General features: G+C 38.8%; 1 protein-coding gene across 2 annotated transcripts in view; it reads left to right on the top strand.

Annotated features, from left to right (window-relative positions):
- Positions 1-25255, top strand: part of na (sodium leak channel non-selective protein na) — a 711066-nt gene that overhangs the window by 287058 nt on the left and 398753 nt on the right. For both annotated transcript variants that reach the window (XM_067148870.2, XM_067148869.2), the window contains exon 14: positions 21902-22024. In XM_067148870.2, coding sequence (XP_067004971.1) covers positions 21902-22024 — 123 coding nt within the window. The remainder of the gene's footprint in view (positions 1-21901; positions 22025-25255) is intronic.

Here is a 25255-nt window from a genome sequence, read left to right as displayed (position 1 = left end):
AGATTTGAAACAAACTTACGCTCTTGTTCTTTATGAGTACTTGTCCTTGTGTGGGCAGGTTTCTGCAGATTGCACCACTCTGAATGCAGATCTATAGTACACAAGAACCTCATTTATCCAGCTCTCATTAATCCAGATCTCCGGTTTATCCAGATCGAAAATGATAAAAATTATTTTTACTTGTACAGTATTTCTTTTACAACGTCGACTTTTCTTGAATGTCTTTTCTGCCAAGGATAGTTAATGACAGGAATTTGAAGTAATTCCGGCATGGTCTATCAATGGTACCGTCCCGGCGTTTGCCTGGAATTGAGAATGGGAAATCGTGGAAAGCCATTCCCAGGACGGCCGAGGTGGGATTCAAAGCAACGCTCTTCTGAATGCAACGCACTATTAATTCACTGATGGTGAATTCGAAAATGAAACCAGCACTCCATCAGAAGAAACAATGACTCATGGAGAGGCAACAATGCAGCTGGACAAACTGATGACCTATTGAGAATCCTTGACTGAAACCACACCAGCAGAACTGTTGTTAGTAAAACGTTTTCGTGATTGTGCTGTGCGCAAATGCTCTTCAAATGTAAAACAGAAATATCTCACACATTGTTTTAGTGCATGAAACAGAGTCATAAATGTACTAAAAGTGTTCTGATATTTTTTTGTACAATTGAAAAAGGCCCTAAAGGCCCTAAAGAGATCTCTGTTGAGGATGTAGGACAGAAAACAATAGAGGAAGATATCCCAATTACATGGACAGAAGTAGAGCAAGCTCTCCACAGGATGAGAAGTGGTAAGTCAGCAGGAGCTGATGAAATTACAGCTGACATGATTAAAGCTGCTGGTCCACCAGGAATACAGTGGCTGTATAGAGTTCTCAGAACAATATGGAAGGATAATGAAATACCTGAAGATTGGACAAAAGGGGTGATAGTTCCTATCTTTAAGAAAGGGAGTAGAAGGAAAAGTGAAAATTACAGAGGCATTACCCTCCTATCACACGGCCTTAAAATTATGGAGAAGATCATTGAAGCCAGAGTAAGGGATATACTAGAACCTATCTTAGAAGAGGAACAACATGGTTTTAGGACTGGAAGAAGCACAACAGATCTGATATTTGCTTTGAGGATGTTGGCAGAGAAACACTGGGAAAGAGGAAAAGACCTAATGATTGTGTTTGTGGACCTTGAAAAGGCATATGATAATGTTCCTAGATCAACTATTTGGAAAAGTCTTAGAAAACTTGGTGTACCGGAGTACCTTATTAGGAAGATCCAAATGCTATATAGTAATTGTAAAAGCTGTGTCAGAATTGGAGATGGTCACTCTGAATGGTTCAATACAACCAAAGGAGTACAACAGGGAAGTGCCTTGTCACCACTTCTATTCATAGCAGTTATGGATACCATTTTAAAGGAACTAAAAGGAAAAGGTAATAAAGATCTTCAGGCTCTGGTGTTTGCAGACGATGTGGCAATATGGGATGAAACAGAGGAGGGAGTGCAAAATAATCTGAATGCATGTTGTAAGAAGTTTGATGATTATGGAATGAAATTGAACCCATCAAAAACAGTAGCATTAAAAATCAGCAGACATTATACAGAATGCAACATAAAAATGCAGGACCACCAAGTTGAAGTAGTACACCAATTCAGTTATTTAGGAAGCATAATCGCTAGTAATAACAGAGCTGAGAGAGAAATAACAAACAGAGTAACCAAAGGATCTAACTTTTACAGCATCGTTAGACACCTACTATGGGATTAGAAAGTCCCACAAAGAACAAAAATGACCCTGTACAAGTCATATTTCATTCCTATCCTTACATATTCTCTGGAAACCTGCACACTAACATCAAAGGATTATAGTAGGATTCAAGCCTGTGAAATGAAATTTCTTAGAACTGCCCTCCAGAAGACCCGACTTGATCATGTGAAAAATGATGAGATCCGATCTAACCTAGGTCTAAATGAATCGATGGAGGAAAGACTTAGATCATCTAGACTTAAATGGTTTGGGCATGTTAAATGAATGAATAGCACAAGGTTACCATGTGCTTATTTGGAAAAGAGAATAACAGGTAGAAGACCAGCTGGAAGACCAAGAAGAAGATGGATGGACCAACTGAGGGAAGACATGGAGAGAAGAGGATGGAATTGGGAATCTGTCTTGGACAACAAAATGTTTTTGAATAGGCAACTTTGGAAGATGCTCGTTTTCAAACACCCTACCCGGCTCGCTGGAAGGGCAAACCGATGATGATGATGATGATGAAAAAGGTGTTTCTGTTCAACTTATATTAATAGATTATATAACAACTACTGTATTTGTTTTTTAGTGTTTTCTGGATTATCCAGATTTTTGATAAACCGGATCAGGTCCGGTCCCACTTAATTTGGATAAACGAGGTTCTTGTGTATTTTTTGTACAAGGAGCTAAACCTCCTGGAGGAATCCTAGCCTTCTTCCTAAATATTACACATTCACACACAACTAAATTAGTACTTTCACTAACAGTCAATTTCACCTTGCATATGTTGTAAAACAAGACTGACCAAAGTTGTCAATTAGGTGGTAATTTAAGTCCACTGGTCTGGTGTTAACTTCATCGACTAAATAACTATGTCACTACTTCTTAAACTACTCACCATAATGTTAATAAACATTCACACATTACCGGAAGGAAGCTGACACTCAACTGAATGCACACAGTAGTCGAGCACACACACATGCAGGAATAAGACAATACGACGCAACATGAGGCAATTGTCCGGCCACTGTGGCACGGGTTCTACCTCTTTGATTTCAACAAAATAGGTATTAAAATTCTTCTTATAATCAAAGAAAAGAAATTAGGGGGTATGCGGAAAGAAAGTTGAAAGTTGGAAAATAAGGACCACCCTAATGTGCCATACATTACATGTAAATTTTCATTGTTTATGTACCAGCTTCCTTTCTTATCATTGTTTTCCATACCTTTTTCCTGGCTACACTATCATATGCCTTTACTATGGTATATTGAGAAATGTCATCACTACATCTTTGCCTAAGTTCCAATATCTTTCCATCAGCTATCTCATACTAAAGATGGTGTCCACAATAGATCTACTTTTTTCTAAAGCCATATTGCTCCTCTTCTAACCATCCTTCCATCTTTCCTCTCAGTCTGCTTTCTGTTATCCTTTCCATTACCTTTGCAAGTAGTGAAATGAGTGTGATTCCTTGATAGTTATAACATACTTTCTTGTCCCCCTTCTTAAACTTTGGTGTTAGCCTATTATTTTGTTTGCCTATTCTGCTGGCACACATATATCTGTATCCATATACACTTTACCAATCTACAATATACAGCCATTGCAGTTTCATTCTTCTGACTGCTAGTTCCACCTCTAAGATTGTAATGTCACTCTCTTCTTCTAAGTCCACACTCGGTACTTCCAGCATTTTTTCTGCACAATTTTCCACATTTAATAGTTTGTCAGAATAATCTTCCCATCTTTTCCGTATCTCCCCTGGCTGTGTTAATAACTCTTCACCCTCCCCTTTCACCTTCTTAATGTATAGTCTTTCTTTCCTCTTCTTTTAAGTCCATACAGTATCCTTTTACCCCCATTTAAAGTCCTCTACTATTTCTCATATGAACCCCTCCCAACTTTTCTCCAGCTGCCACTTTTTTATACCTCCTTTTAGTTTTCCAGTATTTCCTTTTGCTGTCTTCTTTTTACTCTGTTCCATTCAAGCCATGGGACCAGATATTAAATATTGATGAGTAAGCTAATTTTTTTATATTAATCCAATGCAGGTCACAGCGCAATATATTGTGTCTTGCGGGAAGTGCCACAGGAGTTATGATGCAATATATTGAGTGTCAAACTTCTAGATGTCATATCTTTGCTTCGCTATGTCTTTGAGCAATGATTCAAAAACATACACTATCTGCCATCTATTAGCTATGTTACTGAAACTTGCATTTGTTTGTACCCCTGTGGGAAGTGCTGTAAGCTTAGTTTTTTAATATGAATGTTTATGGATTTCGGGAATCAGCTGCTAGCTGACGAACATGGCTGCTTACAATCATGCTGGATAGTGAGAAACTGTTGGAAATTTTGATGAAAAATGTAAGTGAGGGTTCTGATTTTTCACATATGGATGACTTCCTTCCTGTAAATATCATAATCAAGGGCAAAGGAGTAAGTCATAGTGACTAAGAAGAATTACAACCACCATCTGCAAAGAGGCAAAAAACTTGTATTGTGCACAGTTCGTTGAAAATAATTTTCCAGAATTCCTCTCTCAGCCTGAGTACAAAAATGGGCTGATGTAATTGTGAAAGGAGTACTGTATAATCCTGAATACCACCCGCACATTTTTCCCCATAATATTGGTTCTAAATCTTGGGTGCGGGTCATACTCAAGCCATTCATTCTCGTTAATATTTACTACGTTTACATGGAGTATTGAAATAGATTTGAATATGGTTACTGTACTCAATATACCACATGTAAACGGGCATTCAGGTCTTAATGTGTTTTAGTTGAGTTCTAGAAAAAAAGATCGATTTTTCTCAATACGGTTACAGTGGCATGTAAACGCGAAGTGTAAGGTTATGAAATACAGTAAATCAAAGAATATGGGTAAATATGCGGTAGATATGAAAGCCGCTGCTGCGGATGCTCGATCGTCATTTGTTTCACATGTGTTGCTGGCATGCTGGGTGTGCGAATAGCTGATCTCGCGGGATATCATACTTTGCGAGAGTCGAGACTGTTGGTTACGGAAGTCTACCTCGCTCACATTCGAGTTCCGTATCTGTCCCATGAAAGTGCTGTCTCGATAGTAAGCGATAGATTCAAAACGGCATCTGCGGTCATTTACTATGCGTGAGAAACTAAGAGTCATAAGCGAAGCTGAAATATACGGAAATCGTGCCGTTGGCAGAAAGTACAGTATTGATGAATTGTGTATTCATGATTGGTGGAAGAAGAAGGAAAAACTTCTAAAAAACAACGGCGATCGCAGAGTGTTCCGCGGGTGGAGTGCAGTGTTTCTGGAAATCGAAGAACGACTCCACAAATTTGGGATAGAAAAACGTGAGTTAGGATATGGTGTTTCTAGTGAAATGTGTCAATTAAAAGCAGTAGAGATCTCAAAAGAACTCAAAACACAGGGTTTTACTGCAAGCCGTGGATGGATCCGAAACTTTTATTGGAGAAAGGGATTGTGCATTCGGAGACATACATCTATTTCACAACGTCTCCCTGGGGCGTATGAAGAAAAATGAATGGCCTTTCAGCGTCACATTATTCATTTGAGGATGCAAAATTCTTATTTGCTGTCGCAAATTGGGAATGCTGACCAGACACCTGTCTATTTTGAAATGCCGTTGAAAAATACAGTGGATACGAAGGGTTCTAAAAGTGTAACCATCAGAACAGGTGGTAACAAAAAGCAACGATGCACAGTAACATTGTGCATATTAGTGGATGGAACCAAACTCCCTCTATATGTGGTTCTGAAAAGGAAACCACTTCCGAAAGGAAACTTGCCATCCAGTGTTATTGTTAGAACACATGAGTCACAATAAACAAAGCAAATAATTTGATCCACCTTTTCAATACTATATATTATGTAAAAATTTATACATTTCTGTTAAATCATCACGCTTATGAACTTTTGGTACCGGTTTCGACAAAACTATATGTCATCATCAGCCTAGGACAAATTATACAAAGACAATAAAATACATTAATTGTAACTCTTATAGTAATATCATAATAGTAATTTAGGAAATATACATGTTAAAACTAAAATAATATTTACGTATATAAGCTGACAGTATATATGTTGATTCCCATACGGAATCTGAAATATTTGTCCGAGTGAATAAATTTATAATACCAATATAAATGGTCCGTTATTGAACATTATAAATTTTCCAGCTAACTCATTCCTGGTTGCCAGCGTTTCGCCCTCGTGCGCTAGGTTGGGCTCGTCAGTTGGTACCTAGCACACCTACCAAGAAGCATGGCTAGTGCATACCGTGGAGGCCACTGTGGCGGCTACTTGAAGCCACCTGCAGTGCCAATGCAATGCACTATGAGAGACCTTGTCTCACTACCAAAAATTTATGCCTGCTTGGCCATCAGATGATATAGATGTTGATTCCCATAGGGAATCTGAAATATTTGTCCGAATGAGTAAATTTATAATACCAATATAAATGGTCCGTTATTGGACATTATAAATTTTCCAGCTAATTCATTCCTGGTTGCCAGCGTTTCGCCCTCGTGTGCTAGGTTGGGCTCGTCAGTTGGTACCTAGCACACCTACCAAGACGCATGGCTAGTGCATACCGCGGAGGCCACTGCGTCGGCTACTTGAAGCCACCGGCAGTGCCAATGCACTATGAGAGACCTTGTCTCACTACCAAAAATTGATGCCTGCTTGGCCATCAGATGATATAGATGTTGATTCCCATAGGGAATCTGAAATATTTGTCCGAATGAGTAAATTTATAATACCAATATAAATGGTCCGTTATTGGACATTATAAATTTTCCAGCTAACTCATTCCTGGTTGCCAGCGTTTCGCCCTCGTGTGCAAGGTTGGGCTCGTCAGTTGGTACCTAGCACACCTACCAAGACGCATGGCTAGTGCATACCATGGAGGCCACTGCGTCGGCTACTTGAAGCCACCGGTAGTGCCAATGCACTATGAGAGACTTTGTCTCATTATTAAAAATTGATGCCTGCTTGGCCATCAGGTGATATAGATGTTGATTCCCATAGGGAATCTGAAATATTTGTCTGAATGAGTAAATTTATAATACCAATATTCCCTATGGGAATCAACATCTATATCATCTGATGGCCAAGCAGGCATCAATTTTTGGTAGTGAGACAAGGTGTCTCATAGTGCCAGTGCAGTGGCCTCCATGGTATGCACTAGCCATGTGTCTTGGTAGGTGTGCTAGGTACCAACTGACGAGCCCAACCTAGCATACGAGGGTGAAACGTTGGCAACCAGGAATGAGTTAGCTGTAAAATTTATAATGTCCAATAACGGACCATTTATATTGGTATTGTTTCAGTTACACCTGCTGTTAAGCAACACTCTCTCGCAGGAATTGTGGTTGTCTTTCGATCGCATTACGCTATACAGGCTGAACGAAAATTCAACCGGGTGTCATTCGTTTCAGAGCAAGAGGGTTTTATGTCATTACATGGTTTCATCTTACAGGAAACCTACACAAACCCAACCAAAGGAAAAGGAAAACACTAACTTTTTAATGCTATATGGCGCACTGGACTTCATTCATAAATAAACAACGTAACTTCGGCTCATTGGTTCTTTATTTGGATACCTGCATCTTAAAGGAGCCAGCATATTCCAACAACTCAAGGATTCCTATCTATAACATCTTTTTAATATGCACTGGACTTATTATGAATCTCTTTCAGAGAGTTATTTTTTAACATAGTGTTGCACAATATCTCACATGGTATGTACTTTTACGAGACCGTACGTGTCTTTAAATTGTTTAATTTCTTCGTTATTTGTGTTTTAATTTTGCTTTAGGCTGACGATGACCTATTACTAGGTCGAAACTAGTCCCTAATCATTTATGTAATTTAAACTATTTACAGTTTGTATTGAAAAGGTGGACTCAAATAATATATTAATTTACTCTATTGTAATCACAGTTCAATACGGATCTATCATTATGAAACTTATTTCATTTAATAACTTTTTCCTACCGCAAAAATATTTGCAAACGTTTTATTTGCCGATTTTCACCAATAATGTCATGAATGGCAACAATGTTGTCTGCACTGATGCTTGTCTGCGGTCTCCTTTCATAAGGTTCATTTTCCACAGCTTCTCTTCCTGCCACAAACTTTTTAGCCCACTTATACACTCGAGTCTGTGAAAGTGTTTCTTCCCCAAACTCTGCGCGGAGCCATCTTAAAATTTAGGAAGTTTTGATATAGGTGCCCTCTTTTGCGAGAAATTTGATAATGATGCATTGTGCAACAGACGTGTGCACCTCTTGCTCACTCATGGTGTACTGAAGCAGCATGGCTCTCCACCATCATTCGCGCACGCAAACCCCTTCCCCAGACACCCTCACCAACATTCTGGCAAAGCTCCTCCTCAGTATTATTACTAACAGCAGCACTTTCAAATTTCCATTTATATTTGATCCGCCTTCGTACCTGCCGTCGCATGTTATCGTTCCATTGGGCACGCTTTGCCCTACCTGTGTTCTTCGAAGCTTGGAACATGTATGATGTAGTTTACTGGTTGCCTGTGTTGTCCTAGCCACAGACCAACACCTCCTTATCCTAGACCAATCGACCTCCATACCCTATGCCACAATACATGCGGCCCTTTACAGTGTCCAATAAACAAATCAGTCTGTGGAAACTATCAAGTATGCAACCGTACCATATACCAGGCAATTGGTGGTATAAAAAATATATATATTGCTTGGGATTCGAACCTTCGAGCACTCCCTGCTATCATAGCTCCCACCACGCCCTTGCCATGTGAGCTACTAACAGGCTCTACATGCAGTGCGCAGTTCCCAGCCTATACAATACCAGCTCCTGGTCTCTGTGTGCACCTCCTGTTGTAAGGTACGTGTCCTTTGTATGTATCTGTGCTTGTTTTACAGATTCATTTGAGGTAGCCATAACGAATTAATTGTGGTGCTCTCGATTCCTGCTGTCTTCTAGCCCATTACTACGCATCTAATTATATTACCCCAGACCATTTACCATTAGATATGTATATTTTATAATTGTTCATCCAAAATGAATAATTGGGAAAATCCAGACAAGCTGGGTCTGAATTTACCCCAACTCTGGAGGGAACTTTGGATGCAGTTTAATTCTATAAGACAGCTGTGATGTTTGATTAATTTATTCCATCAACCACTCATTGGAGTCCTTATGCATATAGCAAATGAAGAAAAACTTTGAATGGTATTTTTTGTGAACAGCAATGAGAGACAATCTTATGTGTCTGAAACAGTTCTGCCATCCACTAAACAGAAAGATTCAATAAACTTAAAGGAACAGAGGTTTATTACATAATAGTGCCTACATCACCAATTTTTCTTAATTGACTTTACACAGCCTGCTGGATCTTAGCCTGCTAAATTTTTATAAGCAAACAAAAACATCTCACTCAATGTTCCCAACATTCTCCCACCAAGTTAACAGATGTGGAACGGTTAACTTATCATAGTCCTGGGAACAACATCAATTCTGCTCACACCTGAAACAAACAAAGTGGCACAAACAGACAAGTTCAAGTTAATCCAAATATATTTTTGGCACTTTAACAATTCTTAAAACAAAGTGGCACAAACAGACAAGTTCAAGTTAATCCAAATATATTTTTGGCACTTTAACAATTCTTCCATTTTGAGTCTTGTTTACTTCTCCTATGTGTCTCATATTATCCCACGACACATCACTATCTGCTTTCACATTCAGCGCAGTCATCCTTTCAGTGTCTGGAGAAGAAGATTTAGTCTCTGATGTATGTTCACTACCTTAGGCTTTTAGTAGGAGGTAGAGTCTTTAAACTGGGCGCAGAACTTCTCCACAAGCAGTTTTCAGGCAGACCAGATGGGTGACTACATCCTTTCTGGGCAGAAGTTCTAGGACCTTTCCTAAAGGCCAATCCAGTCTCTCTGAGTTGTCATTGCCAATGAGGACAACATAATCAACCTCAACATTTTTAATTGCTTGGCATCCATCTGCTGTCGTGGTTGACCTAAATACTCACTGCGGAATCTTTTTCTCAGATTCTCCATCAGTGTTAATCTATACTTCAACCCCTTGTTCAAACTGGAGGACTCCATTACATCAATCTCAGGCATAGCAATTTCATGAATATCCTGAAGAAACATGGCAGTTCATTTGAATTATCAGTTGTATATGTCAGAGGCCTGGAGATTACTACACTCTCAAAATCACACAGCACTGTTTCCATCTCAGAGTAGGTGAGAGATGTTCGTCCTAGTGTTCTCCGAATTAACCTTTTCACAAGTTATATCCTCTTCTCCCACCAACCTCACCAGGCAGCAGTTGGTGGGTTGAATTTCCACATTATTCTCTTCACTGAGCAGTACTCTTGTACCTTTGACCAATCAATTCGACTGAAGGCAGAATCAGTACCAGAAAAGCTAGTACCATTATCACTAAAAATTACAACTGTTCTTCTTCTCCTGGCTACAAATCGACGAAATACTTGCAAAAATGCATAAGTTGATAATGATAGGAGTAGCTATAAGTTGACTGCTCTGGTGACCACATGTGAATAAACAAGTACATGCCTTTTCATAGTTTTTCAGATAAAGGGGTCCAGCCATGTCCACACCTGAAATTTCAAAGGTAACAGCATCTCTCACACGTTCTGCTGGAAGTGGTGGTCTGGATACTACCAACGGTTTAGCTTCCTGGCGCTTGCAGATGACATATTTTGTTAACACTGACCGGAGAGTTCTCCTTCCTCCTATCATCCAGAATCTTTCCTTCATAATCAGAAGCGGACCTTGAACTCCAACATGACGCCTTCAAACATGAACATCCATAAAAAGCCATGTCACAAAGAGATGATTTTTGGGTAAAAGTACAGGATACCAGAAGTAATGACTATCATGTCTATTGGAGATTTTGCTTCGTAAGCGGAGGAGACTGTCATGATCTGGGGTCCATAATACTGGGAAATCTTTCTGTACTAGTTTCAAGCCCCTTATTTCAGTAGAGGTAACTTCTTCAGTAGAAAGGGGGTCTTCTTCATAAAAGGTTTAGAGCCAACCACTCGACAATTATTTACTTTATTTATTTATTTATGAGATTAATTACATGTAAATTATTTACAAACCGACTCATCATGAAGCAATATTTCTGATAGTTTTCTCACTCTTTGAAAAGTGCCTATAGTACCAATCACTTGGAAGAGAATCAGCTTCTGCACAAAGCATAGAGGAAACAATGGTATTCTTTATTTCGTGAATAATAACATCATCATCAAATTTCACTTCGGTTGAAGGCCAAGTGCTACATTGTTGGTACAACCATTCAAGTCCCTCCCACCATGATGATTGAAGCAACCCTTTCCCTGAACAACCTCTAGATGGCAGGTCAGCAGGATTACAAACACCTAGAATATGATGCCACTGTTCTACTTGAGTCGGCTTCTTTATCTCATTCACCCGATTCCCCACAAAGGTAGCCCATTGATCTTCTTTTCTGATCCATGCTATGACTGTAGATGAATCACTCCGGAAATATGATTCACAGCTACTGGAAAGATATTTAGTGATTGTTGAATGGAGCCTAGCACCAATCAATGCAGCAAGCAATTCTAGACGAGATATTGTGACTGTATTATTTGTAGGGGAAACTCTCATTTTTTCCTGAACCAACTATATATTTACTAGCTGAATTGTCTCCACCCTCAAAAATACAGCTTCCGCGTAGGCATCCTTGCTGGTATCACAAAATATATACATACTCCATTCAGCAGGTTCACTGTTAGAAGGTAGCCATCTTGGGATCATCAAGTCTTTCAAACACGCAACATCATCTGCCCATTTTGCAAATCTGTTGGCAATGTTCTGATCCACCTCTTCATCCCGCCAAATTTTTAAACTCCATAATTGTCTTATGATAAATTTTGGCTTTAGCATCACAGAAGATGAAAAACCAATTGGATTAAATTCCTTATGGGCTGTGGAAAGAATAGTCCTTATGGTAATTTTCTCTGGAAAATTCTGGAAACAGTCCGAACTTATGGCCAGAGCGTCATGTTTTCTGTCCTAGATTAAACCAAATACATAAGTGGGACAAGCCTCTGTAACTAAATCTGGGTCTGTGAACTCCCATCCACGTAATTCTAACTTTCCATCACCCATGTTAGAGGTGGCTTCTTGAATGAATATTCTAAGCTGATCCTCGTCATTAATGCTCATGACTACGTTATCAACATAAAAGCAATCTAAAAACTTTTAATTGTGGTCTCGGAATATGCAGAAACTCCCTGATGACATTCATCTAGAACCTTTGTGAGATGAAATCTGATGACTTCCTTTAACAGATAAGGGGTACAAATAACACCAAACACCACTCTTCTGTGCTGATAAACAATTATTTTACCCAAATCATCCTTCCTTAAAAAGCGTAGGGAGTTCCTGTCGTTTACATTTACACTAATCTCCAAGAAAGATCGCCTGATGTCAGCTATAACTCCTACTTGCTTCAGACGGAATCTTAAAAGAAGTGGTGGTATCTGTGGCGGGAATACATTTGGACATTAAATACAATTTGGAATCGTTAAAACCATCTCATGAAAACAAAAATTAAACAAGGTAAAATACACGGAAACTAACAGCTAACACCCATGCTTGGTGGTGTAACCTGAAATGCCTCAGAAAAATCGATGACCAATGACCGCACAGGAGTTACTTTTTTTTTTAATTGAAAAAAAATTTAAAGTCAAGAATTTCATGTTTGGTCCGTATTGAATAGAGATTACAAAACAATAAGTTAAATTGTACACAATCCACCTTTTCAATACAAGATATGTTGTTGATTAAAATTACAACATCATTTATTAAATGGTACTGGTTTCAGCATCCATGGACGTCATCATCAGCCAAATAGGGTCATATACAAAGTTACACATTAAAGTTAAAACATGTAAAATTGACCCTCATAATTAAAATTATTTATGACAAGTTAAAATATAAAGCATACACTAAATGTCCAGGTTTAAATATAAAATTAGTACAAGACTGACAACTTGTTAGTCACTAATAAAATAAAAAACTGAAGTTCGTAAGCCTCGTAAAAATAAGTTCAAGTCATTGACAGTTTTAAATTTTTTTAGATTACGGTGCTTTGTACAGCATTGGCATCAACGTATGTAGAGAAATGTATGCTAGATGTGATGTAGTAATGTTAAATATGTTGAAAGAAGTGGATGATGTTCCTCTGGGAGCGTAAAAACAATACTAAGTCAGTAGATAATGCATATAAAAGCCATCTTCGTAAGTACGTTGTTATGTCATATTTCTTTGGAGCGAGTGGATCTTGTGACCGGAACTGTATGTTGAAGAAGTTAAAATATTATCGATCCAATGCGGGCCTGTAGTATGAAAGATAAAAACTAGTTAACTCGGATAGTGGAAATGGGGCGAGAAAGTAAAGTTTTATGAAGAGACTCACCTTTTGGTTGACTGGTTGTATGTACTGCGGAGTTGAGTTTAAGAGGAACTGACAAGCACAAGGGTGATGTGTGGACTGGCTGGGGAAGGAAGGGGAGAAGAAGGAGTGTTAGGTAGGAGAGGGGTGGGGGGCAGGGGCGTATTCTCCTTGAATGCAAGGCATTCATTGCATGCGTTATGATAACACAAAGAACTGTCTGATGTACGATTTTAGGTTGTTTCAAGTCGAATATTAACGACTTCATCTCTCAGAAGTTCAAAAGGTCCGCGCAACTGTACTGGTTCCGTTGCTTGACTACGTGTGGTGCTGGTGTAGTCTCGCCGTCTACACCACTCTAGGAAGAAAGAGACAGCGAATGGACGAGTTCAGGAAGAAAGGCATTCAATCTTAAAATTGGATTCGGTGGCAGACGTAGTTCTGAAACCCTCCGAACGATGTCGCTGCAATTGAAACTTGGTCAGAATTTGTCACCCTATATCCGTGCTACCCTCTGCCATCTGTTAGCAACTTGGAGAAAGTCGGCATCTTTACAGCGAACGGGACCCACAGATTACCCCCCAGCGAGAACCCAACGTGACGAAACTGACCAATGCAACTGGGGTGACTTACCTCCAGTGCTTGAGTTGTGGCTAACTACTGAGTTAATTCATTGCATTTTCGGTGTTTTATTATATCTTGCGCAGATGTGGTATTAACGATGGATGGGTCTAAAACGGATATAATTGTAAATCAGTTTGAAAAGCCATTTACTGGCCGTTCGTTTGATGAAAAGATTCAAATAGTTAAAGCCGGGAGACCTCAACCTTCCCTCGTAAATTTCTTCCTCTTCTTCTTCTTAATCTGCTTACCCTCCAGGGTTGGCTTTTCCCTCGGACTCAGTGAGGGATCCCTCCTCTACCTCCTCAAGGGCAGTGTACTGGAGCTTCCGACTCTGGGTCGGGGGATACAACTGGGGAGAATGACCAGTACCTCGCCTCACCTGCTATGTTGAACAGGGGCCTTGCGGGGGATGGGAAGATTGGAAGGGATAGACAAGGAAGAGGGAAGGAAGCGGCCATGGCCTGAAGTTAGGTACCATCCCGGCATTTTCCTGGAGGAGAAGGGGGAAACCACGGAAAACCACTTCGAGGATGGCTGAGTGGTCTCCGTTCCAGCCCTCGTACCACTTTTCAAATTTCGTGGCAGAGCCGGGAATCGAACCCGGGCCTCCGGGGGTGGCAGCTAATTACACTAACCACTACACCACAGAGGCGGACCCTCGTAAATTTAAAAACAGAAAACAAGAATTGTGTACGCACGTTCAATCCAGAAACTTACAGTAAAACTGTTTGGCTCTAGTTCACTTACATGTAATTAGGGCGAGTAGAATTGAAATTTACTTAATACGTTGCGTTAACTGCATGGTTACTACTTGCATGCCTCAGTGGAGATTCCAGGATACGCCACTGGTGGGGGGGGGGATAAACGGGGTGGGATCAGCGGGTTTTGGAAGAAGGAGGGAATATCGTGTCAGAGAGTTTCATCCTCTCTGAAAGACTGAGCTATTTTCTGGAATTTTGAACAAATTAAACACTGCAATGAGAACATCAAACAAGATTTTCGGTTTCTCAGAGATGTCATTTAAATTAAAGTCTGAATTAAAAAAGTGGTCTAAGTGAATGTAGCAGCTTTTGGTAGTATCTAAAAGAGGGAGTTACCTTTCGATTTATCTAAGCCAATAAAATTTAAACGGTTAATTGGATGCTTGTTAGAAAACATCTTGAATCTTGTGCAAGTCCCAGAAAAGTTGACGTGCGTAGAGAGTGTTTCACAAATGTTGTCAATAAAATTTTATACAATTTTAAATGATAAAGAATTTACTTGAAGAAGGCCAAATATATAAACTTTTGCAGCACACGTCACATCCTCCCCTGCTTAAAATTGAGCCAGGCCTCAATAAAGAAACTTTAAATTTTCGGGGAGCAAGGAGCACACAGCACAGCACTGACATCTTGATGCCGTTCTGAACTGGAATGTCCATTTTGCATCGAAGTATTCCATCGTGACCTCTAGTCTCGCTGACACTGATGTAGGGCCGTTGACACCGACTGGAATACCAACACCACCTAGCACTGCCTTACAGTCCAACCATGGCAATCTGGCAACCTTCATCCCAGCTCACCCATCTGATGAACTGACTGGAAACTGAGACAGTGATGTATCGCCCAGGATGGTGTAATAACTGCAGCAAGCTGGAACATAACACACAACCAGCAGAAGAAAGTCTCCACATGAGAACAGCACCCAAAAGATTTGGAAGACGAAGAAGCAACGTTATGAATGAGACTTGAAGAGAAGTCACTTGATAATTTTTTCTAACTGTATTCTTAAAAACTTAAAATTTATAAACTTTAAAGTAACTAGTCTTTCAAAATTTATTGACATCTAGCTCCACAGAGCTACTATGCCCTTCTCTCACTGAGGACTCCACCAATCTCTTGAGTAAGCAAAATTTTGAAAAGAAAATGAACGAAAATTTTAGAAATAAAATACAAGAGTTTACCCATTGATCCATATTACAACTTAGGTGAACCTACATTTTAAAGAAAACAACAGCAAACTTTACATAACCTAAAATTTTATGGAAGAAATTAATTTTACAAGAAACATGTGCCAATGGGGATATTGTACAAACATATTACAATTAAGTACTCTTACACACACAGTTTACTTTCAAACAATTTGAGCATAGCAGGTATGTCAGGTCAGCACAAAAGAGAAAATATCCTCCTAGTATATTAATAACACAAACTAGACCTTCATTACCAACTGAAGTATTATACGCATGAAATTTTACCATTTTCAGCAGAAATTAATATTGTCATTAAAGTTACAAAATTAACTTCAAGTTACCAACCTAAGATGCATTTCTAATTTTCAGAAAAGTAAAACAAATAGGAGGTTAAATTTTGAATGTTGCAAGCAAATTCAGACTAGGGTAACAATCAATTTTATTACATTAATTTGCAACATTGCTCGCATGACCTTTCAAAGGCCAAGTCTCATAATTGAGGTTAATGAGTCACTATCTGTTTCATCATGCCATCATGCACATTACTTTAAAAATTTAGCACCGATTAAAGTCACATTACGTAGCATGTGTTATCACACGAAACAAGAAAATGCACTTTAAGCCAGAATACTGAATAGAAGATCACATTAAATCAACAGTTAAGAGGTGTATCCAAATGAAAAATAGAGATAGTTCAAGAGTGCACATACCAAAATCCGACTAACTGATATAGAAAATAAAAAGGCACAAATAACACCTTCATACCAGGAAATATCGGATCACAGCATGACACACCACAATCACCATGCCTATCTATCCTCTAAAAAATAACACACAAGGACACAATAAATTCACACGAACATTCTAGTGAGATGACCCCAAATCAAGAAGTACCAATAGAAGAAAAAGGCAAAACATAAGCGTCAATACTACTTGACTTCATCACACGACATGAGACTACCTTAGGACCAGTATTGTACTCTCAGGAGGGCGATAAACCCTCAGCACCTTAAGTCCAATGCCTCAATTCACCCAACATAAATACACATGTTCACAAAAATATTTACAAAAATATACAGGGCTCGGTATCGAATTTAGAAATCTTAGTCAGCCCACAGGACCCCATAATCGAGCAAACTGAATCAATTAATTTAGAAGACACAGTGATTCTGAAACTGATGAAAATAAACACAGTAAAAATTAAAATAAAGACAGAGTAATTAAGGATTATTAATCAAAGATCTTTTACTGAACCTTTTACACCTGCAAATTTTACTACAAAATTTTATGATGAATTTAGAACGCCTGAAGAACACATCCTAATGACCTGCAGCCTAAATTATAAATAAACAGCTCAGGGTAATGATAAAGAAACCAACTCTTGAAGAAAACCCTCCTAGCACATAATTCACAATAATAAATGGACAGTATTCTCCATCTAATCATCTAATACCAAGAAAAAAGATTGCAAAACCACCTCATATTAGATGAACACCAGACTTCAAACAAATGTCGAAAGCACAGGTGCAGAACCATAACCCGTCAAAATTGCCATTAGGGCCTCAGCATTACCTGGTCCAATGATATGGTGTGCATTGTTTCACCCTATGAGACTATCCTAGTTCTCATAGAAACCCTTCCTGGCAAATATAGGAATATGCGGAATAAGACAGAACAGACGACAAGGAAATGGAAAATTGCACGATCGTAAAGCTCAACAGATGATCTAGGAAAATTTTCAGCCAGTCAGAAGGTATCTTTTCTGATGTGTAGATAATGTTGAACAATGATGTTAGTAGACTGAGGCAGGTTGAGTCCTGTTCAGCTGTAACTTTAACAACTTCAGCGTAAATTCTGTCTGGATCAGTGGCTTTACCATTTTTTGAAGTTTAATGGCATTCAGTACTTCACTCTTTGTTATTTTGGGACTGACTTCAACAGAATCAGTAATACCAATCAACTCCAGTTTCCAAAGATCTGAGATGTTTAAATCATTAGTTAGCAAAGATGTGACAGTCATAGCAGTTGTAACTCTGGGTAGTTTACTGGGATATTTACCAAAAATGGTCCAACCCAATCTAGTCTCCATAGCTACCAAACCACATGGTACACTTCCAACATTGTCAGTGAAGAGTCTGGCAGCAATGCCAGCACCAATAAGAATTTCTATAGGACCTGGAGTATCTATGACTTCCTGCAAATTGTTATCATCAACTATTTCACAAACCACTGCCCTATCTTGAATATGAGGTACATTATCACAGATACTTTCTTGGTTCAAGACCTCAAAATTGCACAAAACATCATTACTGAGACTCGCAAGATGAATTCTGTATGTATCAGGCTTACAGTTGCCAATTTTTTATCTCCAGATATTGAGTGGACAATAGTTTCCCTCCCAAGAGGTGAATAATTCATTTTCCGTGCTGTTCCCTTCAAGATGTATGTTCGCTGTGACCCTGTATCAAGAATTGCCTTCACAGTATGTTCAGATTCATTTCCTTGAACCTTCACCAGAAGCCTAGGAAGCAACACACTATTATCACACGTCAGATTGGCAAGGTCTTCATACTTCTGTACACTAATGACTTCAGGCCTGCAGGAGTCATTATTGGTAACTATATTCTTACTTCTTTTTCTTCCCTCTCAGGAGGGAAACTATTGTCCACTCACTATCTGGAGGTCAAAAAATTGGCAATTGTAAGCATGAGAAATATAGAATTCATCTTACTTTTAAAGATAATGTGACGCTTATCACAAATCCAACACTTTTGCTTAAATGTACATTTTTTAGCCACATGGTTTGGTTTAATGCAAATGAAACAATATTTCTTATCCTTAATAATTTCAATTTTTTCCGAGAGTGGCATCACGTGCTTTGTAGCAGTCAGTGCTATTATTATTATTGATTTAAGCCCACTAAAGAGCGCTAATGACTAGTTCTTCCTCGATGCTCTTCTTTGTTCCCAATATCTCTTGAGCCCTGCTGATAATTTCTCCTTTCTCTCCTGTGAAAGGGGCTTCCGACTTGTAGGGACTCTAGGTGGTGGGGTCCAAGACTGTACCATAGCACAAAATTTGGAACGATCTTCTATATCAATGTTTGAAATCCCAGCCGAATCCCCAAGTCCTTCTGTACTTCATTAAGCCACAAGCTTCCATTCTTGTAGCTTTTAACCAAAGAGAAGATCTTCTTGGTAAGCCTGTTGCTGTCCATTCATTGTAGGTGTCCGTAGAACGTAAGCCTCCTACATCGCATGCTGGTATTGGCTGATTCTAACTGTCGATACGGCTCAGAGTTCAATTTAAGTCTGTAGGCTCCATCTGGGAGCAATCTCGGTCCATGAATTTTCCTGAGGATACGTCTTTCGGCTTTCTCTAGATCATCCATGGTGCCTTTTTTTTGTTCATCAGGAGGCTCTCTGAGGCGTGCAAAAACTGTGGTCTGACAACAGTTTTGTAATGAGAGATCTTAGCATTTTTCGAAATGCACCTCTTATTATAATGGTTGTAGGATAGTTGGTACACTGCACTGAGTTTGTTACATTTTTCTAAGATGGATGTACCGTCTCTACCATTGGGGTGGACCCATTCACCAAGACAGCGGAAGCGATTGACTCTCCCAGTCATTCCATGTATGGTCTTCAAAGGGGGGTTTCCGGGAGGCCGAGTCTCAAAGTACTTAGTTTTGTCATACGATGTGTGTAATTCTGCCTTCACCGCTATCTCGTGTAGGGCTTCGATAGCTACTATGATATACATCACAAAAAAATATACAAGCAGAATGTTCATTTTCCTGCAATGAGAGTAAGCCCATTGCTGTAGGAACATGATTTAGGACTGCTATTACCGGGTAAAGCAGGCCCAGCCAACAGCTGGAAACTGCAGATGATGATGATGATGATGATCACCGGGTGAGTTGGCCATGCAGTTAGGAGTGTGCAGCTGTGAACTTGCATCCGGGAAATAGTGGGTTCGAGCCCTACTTTTGGCAGCCCTGAAGATGGTTTTCTGTGGTTTCCTATTTTCAGACGAGGCAGATGCTGGGGCTGTACCTTAATTATGGCCATGGCTGCTTCCTTCCCACTCCTAAGCCTTTCTTATCCCATCGTCGCCATATGGTGTGTTGGTGCAACGTAAAGCAAATTCTAAAAATTAAATAAAAGTTTAAAAAATAGGACTGCTATCTTTCTACACTTTTTATCTATCAGCTGACTGTTTAAAACCAGACATGGCAACATGGATCCTTTCCTTATTTTGAACTTCAGCCTTCATGAATGACATGAACTTAGTAATCCATTGTTCTCCATTAGCTATATCACTATATAATGGACTTCGCTGCCATACTCTTAAAAAGTCTCCCATCATGCGTGATTTTGAAAAAAGGGCAAAGAATTGCAGCATGTTTCCCAGTTTTGACACCAAGAGATTCAAGTGCCCTTAAATTACACTCTAGCTTATCATACATCTCCATGAGGGAACGTCATTATTTACTAGCAGGAAGGATCAAAGTGAGAAGATCCCTAATATATGCGTCAGTTAGAAGATCCTCCCTCCCAGTACGTTCTTGAAGTGCCCCTATCACTAACATGGACAATGGAAAACTGTCTACAACAGACCTAGCTCTTGAATTTGGTAAAGTAGTTTTATCAGATAATAAAATTTATCTATTTGTGCAATTTCTATATTATCATGAATATGCTGGAACTGGCTCCAAAATGGCAACCAGTCTCAGAGTTCACCACCGAACTTGCAAAATTCTATGGTTGGGAGCTTGATTTTCTGATTTACTTGAGCAACCATTTCCTGAATTTGCTGAATCTTCACTTGCGATAGACTGTCAGTCTAGGGAATCAAATTTTAAGCACCGTACTTTCAGCAGTTCGTACTTACTGTGGTACTCGTTGGCTGATAGCGCTTCTTGATCTAATTCTTCCTCACTAGCACCGTTACCCAACATCCATTCCGTAACCTCTTCATTTTGGGCATTGATATTCTCGAAATATTTTTCCAAAGAAGCAAATGCTGTGCAAGCTTCTTCATATTTCTTCTCTTCCAGAAACTTATTAAGAGCAACAGAATGTTGGGTAAACAATGATCTGCCGATTTTTCTTCTATGTTTAATCTTCTCCATTGCGGAAGTATTCACAAAACACTAATGAAAAAACTATTCTGCCATCACGCTTGAGTGCCAAATGTCAAATGTTCGGCCTTACACCGAATGGAAAGATTCATTAAACTTAAAGGAACAGAGGTTTATTACATAATAGTGCCTATGTCGTCAATTTTTCTTAACTGACTACACACAACCTCCTGGATCTTAGAAGCTGTCAAAATTTAATAAGCAAACAAAAACATCTCACTCATTTTTCCCAACAAGTTCCATATAATATTATGAAACACTTAATGTTGAAAATCTTCTACAATTCAGAAAAATAAAGTTATATAAGAATTAAAGTTAAACTTCCACAGCCTGGCTCAGCTACAGGTTTAGTAGAGTCTCTGGGATGATTTTGAAGGGAATCTGTATTTAGGACAGCTGCTAAGTAGTTCCAAGCAGTGTACATTCAATGTTTACACCTAGCTATTTTAACAGATCATGTCTCTTCCTTATATCCAACATTACAGAATAATTTCTGTGTGATCATTTAAGTGTTATCTCTTAATCCTTCTTCCAGTATTGTGCAGTAAAATTCTCTGACCTGGTTGTATCTTCTAATATTGCAGTTCTCATTTCTTAAGTTTTATTTTATTTTTCTCTTTGCAGGAAATAATTCTACTTTTTAATTCACTACCTATTCCCTAACCAGTTGAACAACAACCAGTGTTTGGAATCCACTGAGTTCAGTGATATTTCTAGCATTGCAATATTATGTACCGGTACTGTTCATTTCTTTGTGTCCAATTAAACGTATGTGTATTTACTTCTCTTGTACTATTCCAGGTTAATATCTTGTTCTAGCATTGAAATGCATGAATATTAATATTCCCTCTACCCTTAAAACTGAACTCATCTTTTTTGAAATGTTTTCATTTTATAAGTTAATTATATAAACTCATTGTTTTTAAGGATATGATCCAAGCTATATTCATCTTTCTTCTATAGTGATTCAAATAATCAACGTCTTCTGTTGGGGGATTCTGCTGTAATTCCAGTTCCTGGAAAAGGTCCACTGAAGCCCCAGGGCACTATAAGTAGTGCTAAGCAGCTGCGCATTGATCAGAAAAAGTGAGTAATTTTATTTATTATTGTTATTTGATATATGTTTGAACTACTCTGATGATGATAATAATAATCTAATATAGCAAGAAGCTAGCCAGATGGCATACGACTCTGTGCATAGTACCACTCTCTTCAGTACTTGAAGGTAATTAGATCTCAATGACAAAATCAATAGGTTGGTGCAAGTCACCCTCCACATGACCATTTCCAAAGTAAAGTTTAGAGAAGAGCCCTTGAACAGCTTCTTAATCAAAACAGGTGTGAGGCAAGGAGACAATATCTAATGCATATTATTTAACTGTGTCCTAGAAAAGATCATCAGGGAATGGATCAGTTCCCTACCAGTGAACACTGGATTAAGGATGGGCATCAAAGCAGACAATCTAAAGATCCCATGTCTGGCCTTTTGTGATGACCTGACCTTACTAGCAAATGACATGCAAGAGGCTACTGTGCAACTCCAAACACTACACTCATTAGCGGCTAAAACAGGCCTCCTGATCAATATCGGAAAGACCAAGTTCATTACCAATATCAAGGACACCTCTAGAACATTATTCAGTGATACCAAGCATATCAAGAAAGCCAAAAGTACAAAGAACCTTGGAGAGTGAAAAGACCTCAGTGAAATGGTAAGTCTCAAACAGAGGAGAACCAAACTACACAAGGCATACCATGCCTGCAGAAAACTGAATGTCTCAAAACAACTTATCAGTGAATGTCAAACTAAGACATAATAATGCAGTACCGGTAGTCAGACTGTCAGTCTTCTACACAGCAGAGTGCCTATCTCTAACCAAGAAGACCCCACTAAAAACCCTCACAGTACAAGAAAGGAAGTTGCTGAGAAATATAATAGGACCAAGGATCCTACCAGATAGAAGGCAATGGAACAAACGAAGTCATGAACTCAACCAATACCAAGAAAACTTCACAGATGTCATCAGAAGAAGATGGCTGACTTTTTTATGCTGTAGACTGATGACATCTGTAAGGTTTTCTTGGTGTTGCTGGAGCTCATGTTTTTGTTTGTTCCATTTCTTTCTATCTGTTTTTTTCAATTAATTTTGTCAGCTGAACACCAAATATGTCACTGGAGATCTTTTACATGCTAACATCATACGACATGGAGTGCTGAATGAACTTTCTTCCACCCTTCAAAATTCCTACTACCATTTGCCTGGTTTGCACCCACAGTCTTGGGATCCAGAAGTTGGAATGCTGCTACTGATCAACAGAAGGAGCTAACTACTCTGTTAGATTAGGCCCCTTTAAACAACAAGCAAGCAAGCAAGTAATATGAAAAACATAGCTTGATCAAACCAAGGTTATCTTATTCTATTATTCAATGCCATCCACCCAAATATTCTAGCATCAACTTAAAGTAACTTGCACTGTTATCTGTTATCTTCTTGATCTAGGACAGCTGTAGTGAACTCATCCTGATTAAATTGATACTCTAATATTGGTTTGTAGCTTATTTGACTTTGCTGACTGGATATTTTAAAATATATTCCATGCAGGTAAGTTAGGATCTAGAGTAAGTAAATGTCAATCTTTCTGTGGCGACAGGTTTTAAAGTCGCATACATAAAATTATGGGAATGAGACAGTAAACTTATCAATATACCCAAGGTACGCAAGGTAAAACCTAACTTACAGGTAGTTCAAACGGCAACTACAGACAGGACATGGAAGTGGCGGGATTGAGGTCCATGGGAAAGTATAACGTTATGGGGAAGAAAAAGTTCTCGATAATCACCCTCTAGTAGAATATTGATAATTAACAAAATGAAAAGATGCAAAATCAAATAGGATAAAACAAACAAATGACATGGCCAAAGACAATTAGGCCCTTTAATAAAAAAGGATATTTAAATAAATTTGTAAAACAAACAATAATCTTCTGACGATATGTATTAAACTTTAAAATTGGTGAATGTGAAAATCCAGAGGAAACTCCGACACGCAGAATAAATTCACATTATTGCCAAAGTTACATTAAGCACAAGAAAGAATGTAAATGAAATCAAACCAAATAACTTAGCGCTTACAGTGAGAGACCGGTAACCCTCAGACGGGGTAGACCACAAGTGCGTGTGCTCACTATAGATTGGTCCAATGGAAAAGACCCAGAGCACACACATCGCACACACGAAGCCAGAGGAGGCCAGAAATTGACCGATCACGAAATAACCAATAGGGACACAGAATTTCCCTGGATCTCCATATTCACCAATTAAAATGGTTGTTATTCCAACCAATTGAAGTAGTTCTTATTGTGACCAATAGAAATTCTACATTTTTATGATAAAGTTTTTACAAGTTCTCAAACATTTCAATTACGACACAAAAGTTTCATCAGCGGAAACTGCACGTGCCGTACAGGCTGCCTCAACAAATAAAGATCCTTTAAAATTTTTCTAATTCTAGTTACAGTTTAGTTCAGTAATTCTTCTTAAGAGTTAATGTTCTTCATAGGCCTAAATTTTAAATCTTAATAATAGTAGTAATAATTTTGTCCAATCATAATTAACGTTCTTTTTCTCCAGTCCAAATTGATAATTTTAAATATCACACTCAGTCAGTTTTTGAAGTCAAAACCAAAATAAACAGATTTTACAATATCAAAATAAAGACAATGACTTTTGCCCTTTGGTAACATTCTAATATTCTTTTTCTTGAGTTTTTCCGAAATTGCATAAATGGTACACAACTTTCTTTCTTTCTTCTTCTTTTTCTACCGCTTTTTCCCACACCTGTGGGGTCCCGGGTGCGAACTGTGTCGCACATGTGGATTTGGCCCTGTTTTACGGCCGGATGCCCTTCCTGACGCCAACCCTATATGAAGGGATGTAATCACTATTGCGTGTTTCTGTGGTGGTTATTAGTGTAGTGTGTTGTGTGAATATGAAGAGGAAAGTGTTGGGACAAATACAAACACCCAGTCCCCGGGCTAGAAGAATTAATCAGAGACGATTAAAATCCCCGACCCAGCCGGGAATCGAACCCGGGACCCTCTGAACCGAAGGCCAGTACGCTGACCATTCAGCCAACGAGTCGGACTATAAATGCTACACAACATCTTTCAAAATACAGCTTTCTTGTCATCATGACACTTTCAGTGCTCATTTTGTACATCTGATCAAATGACCAGAGACTTCAATCGCTTGCTGTATAGAGCACACCAAGTATATGAATGCATTACCTTAGATGGATTTCTAATACTTTAATTGCA

Source organism: Anabrus simplex, chromosome 1 (genome assembly GCF_040414725.1).
Source record: "Anabrus simplex isolate iqAnaSimp1 chromosome 1, ASM4041472v1, whole genome shotgun sequence".
Classification (NCBI taxonomy): Eukaryota; Metazoa; Arthropoda; class Insecta; order Orthoptera; family Tettigoniidae; genus Anabrus; species Anabrus simplex.
This window is presented reverse-complemented; position numbering and strand designations above follow the sequence as displayed.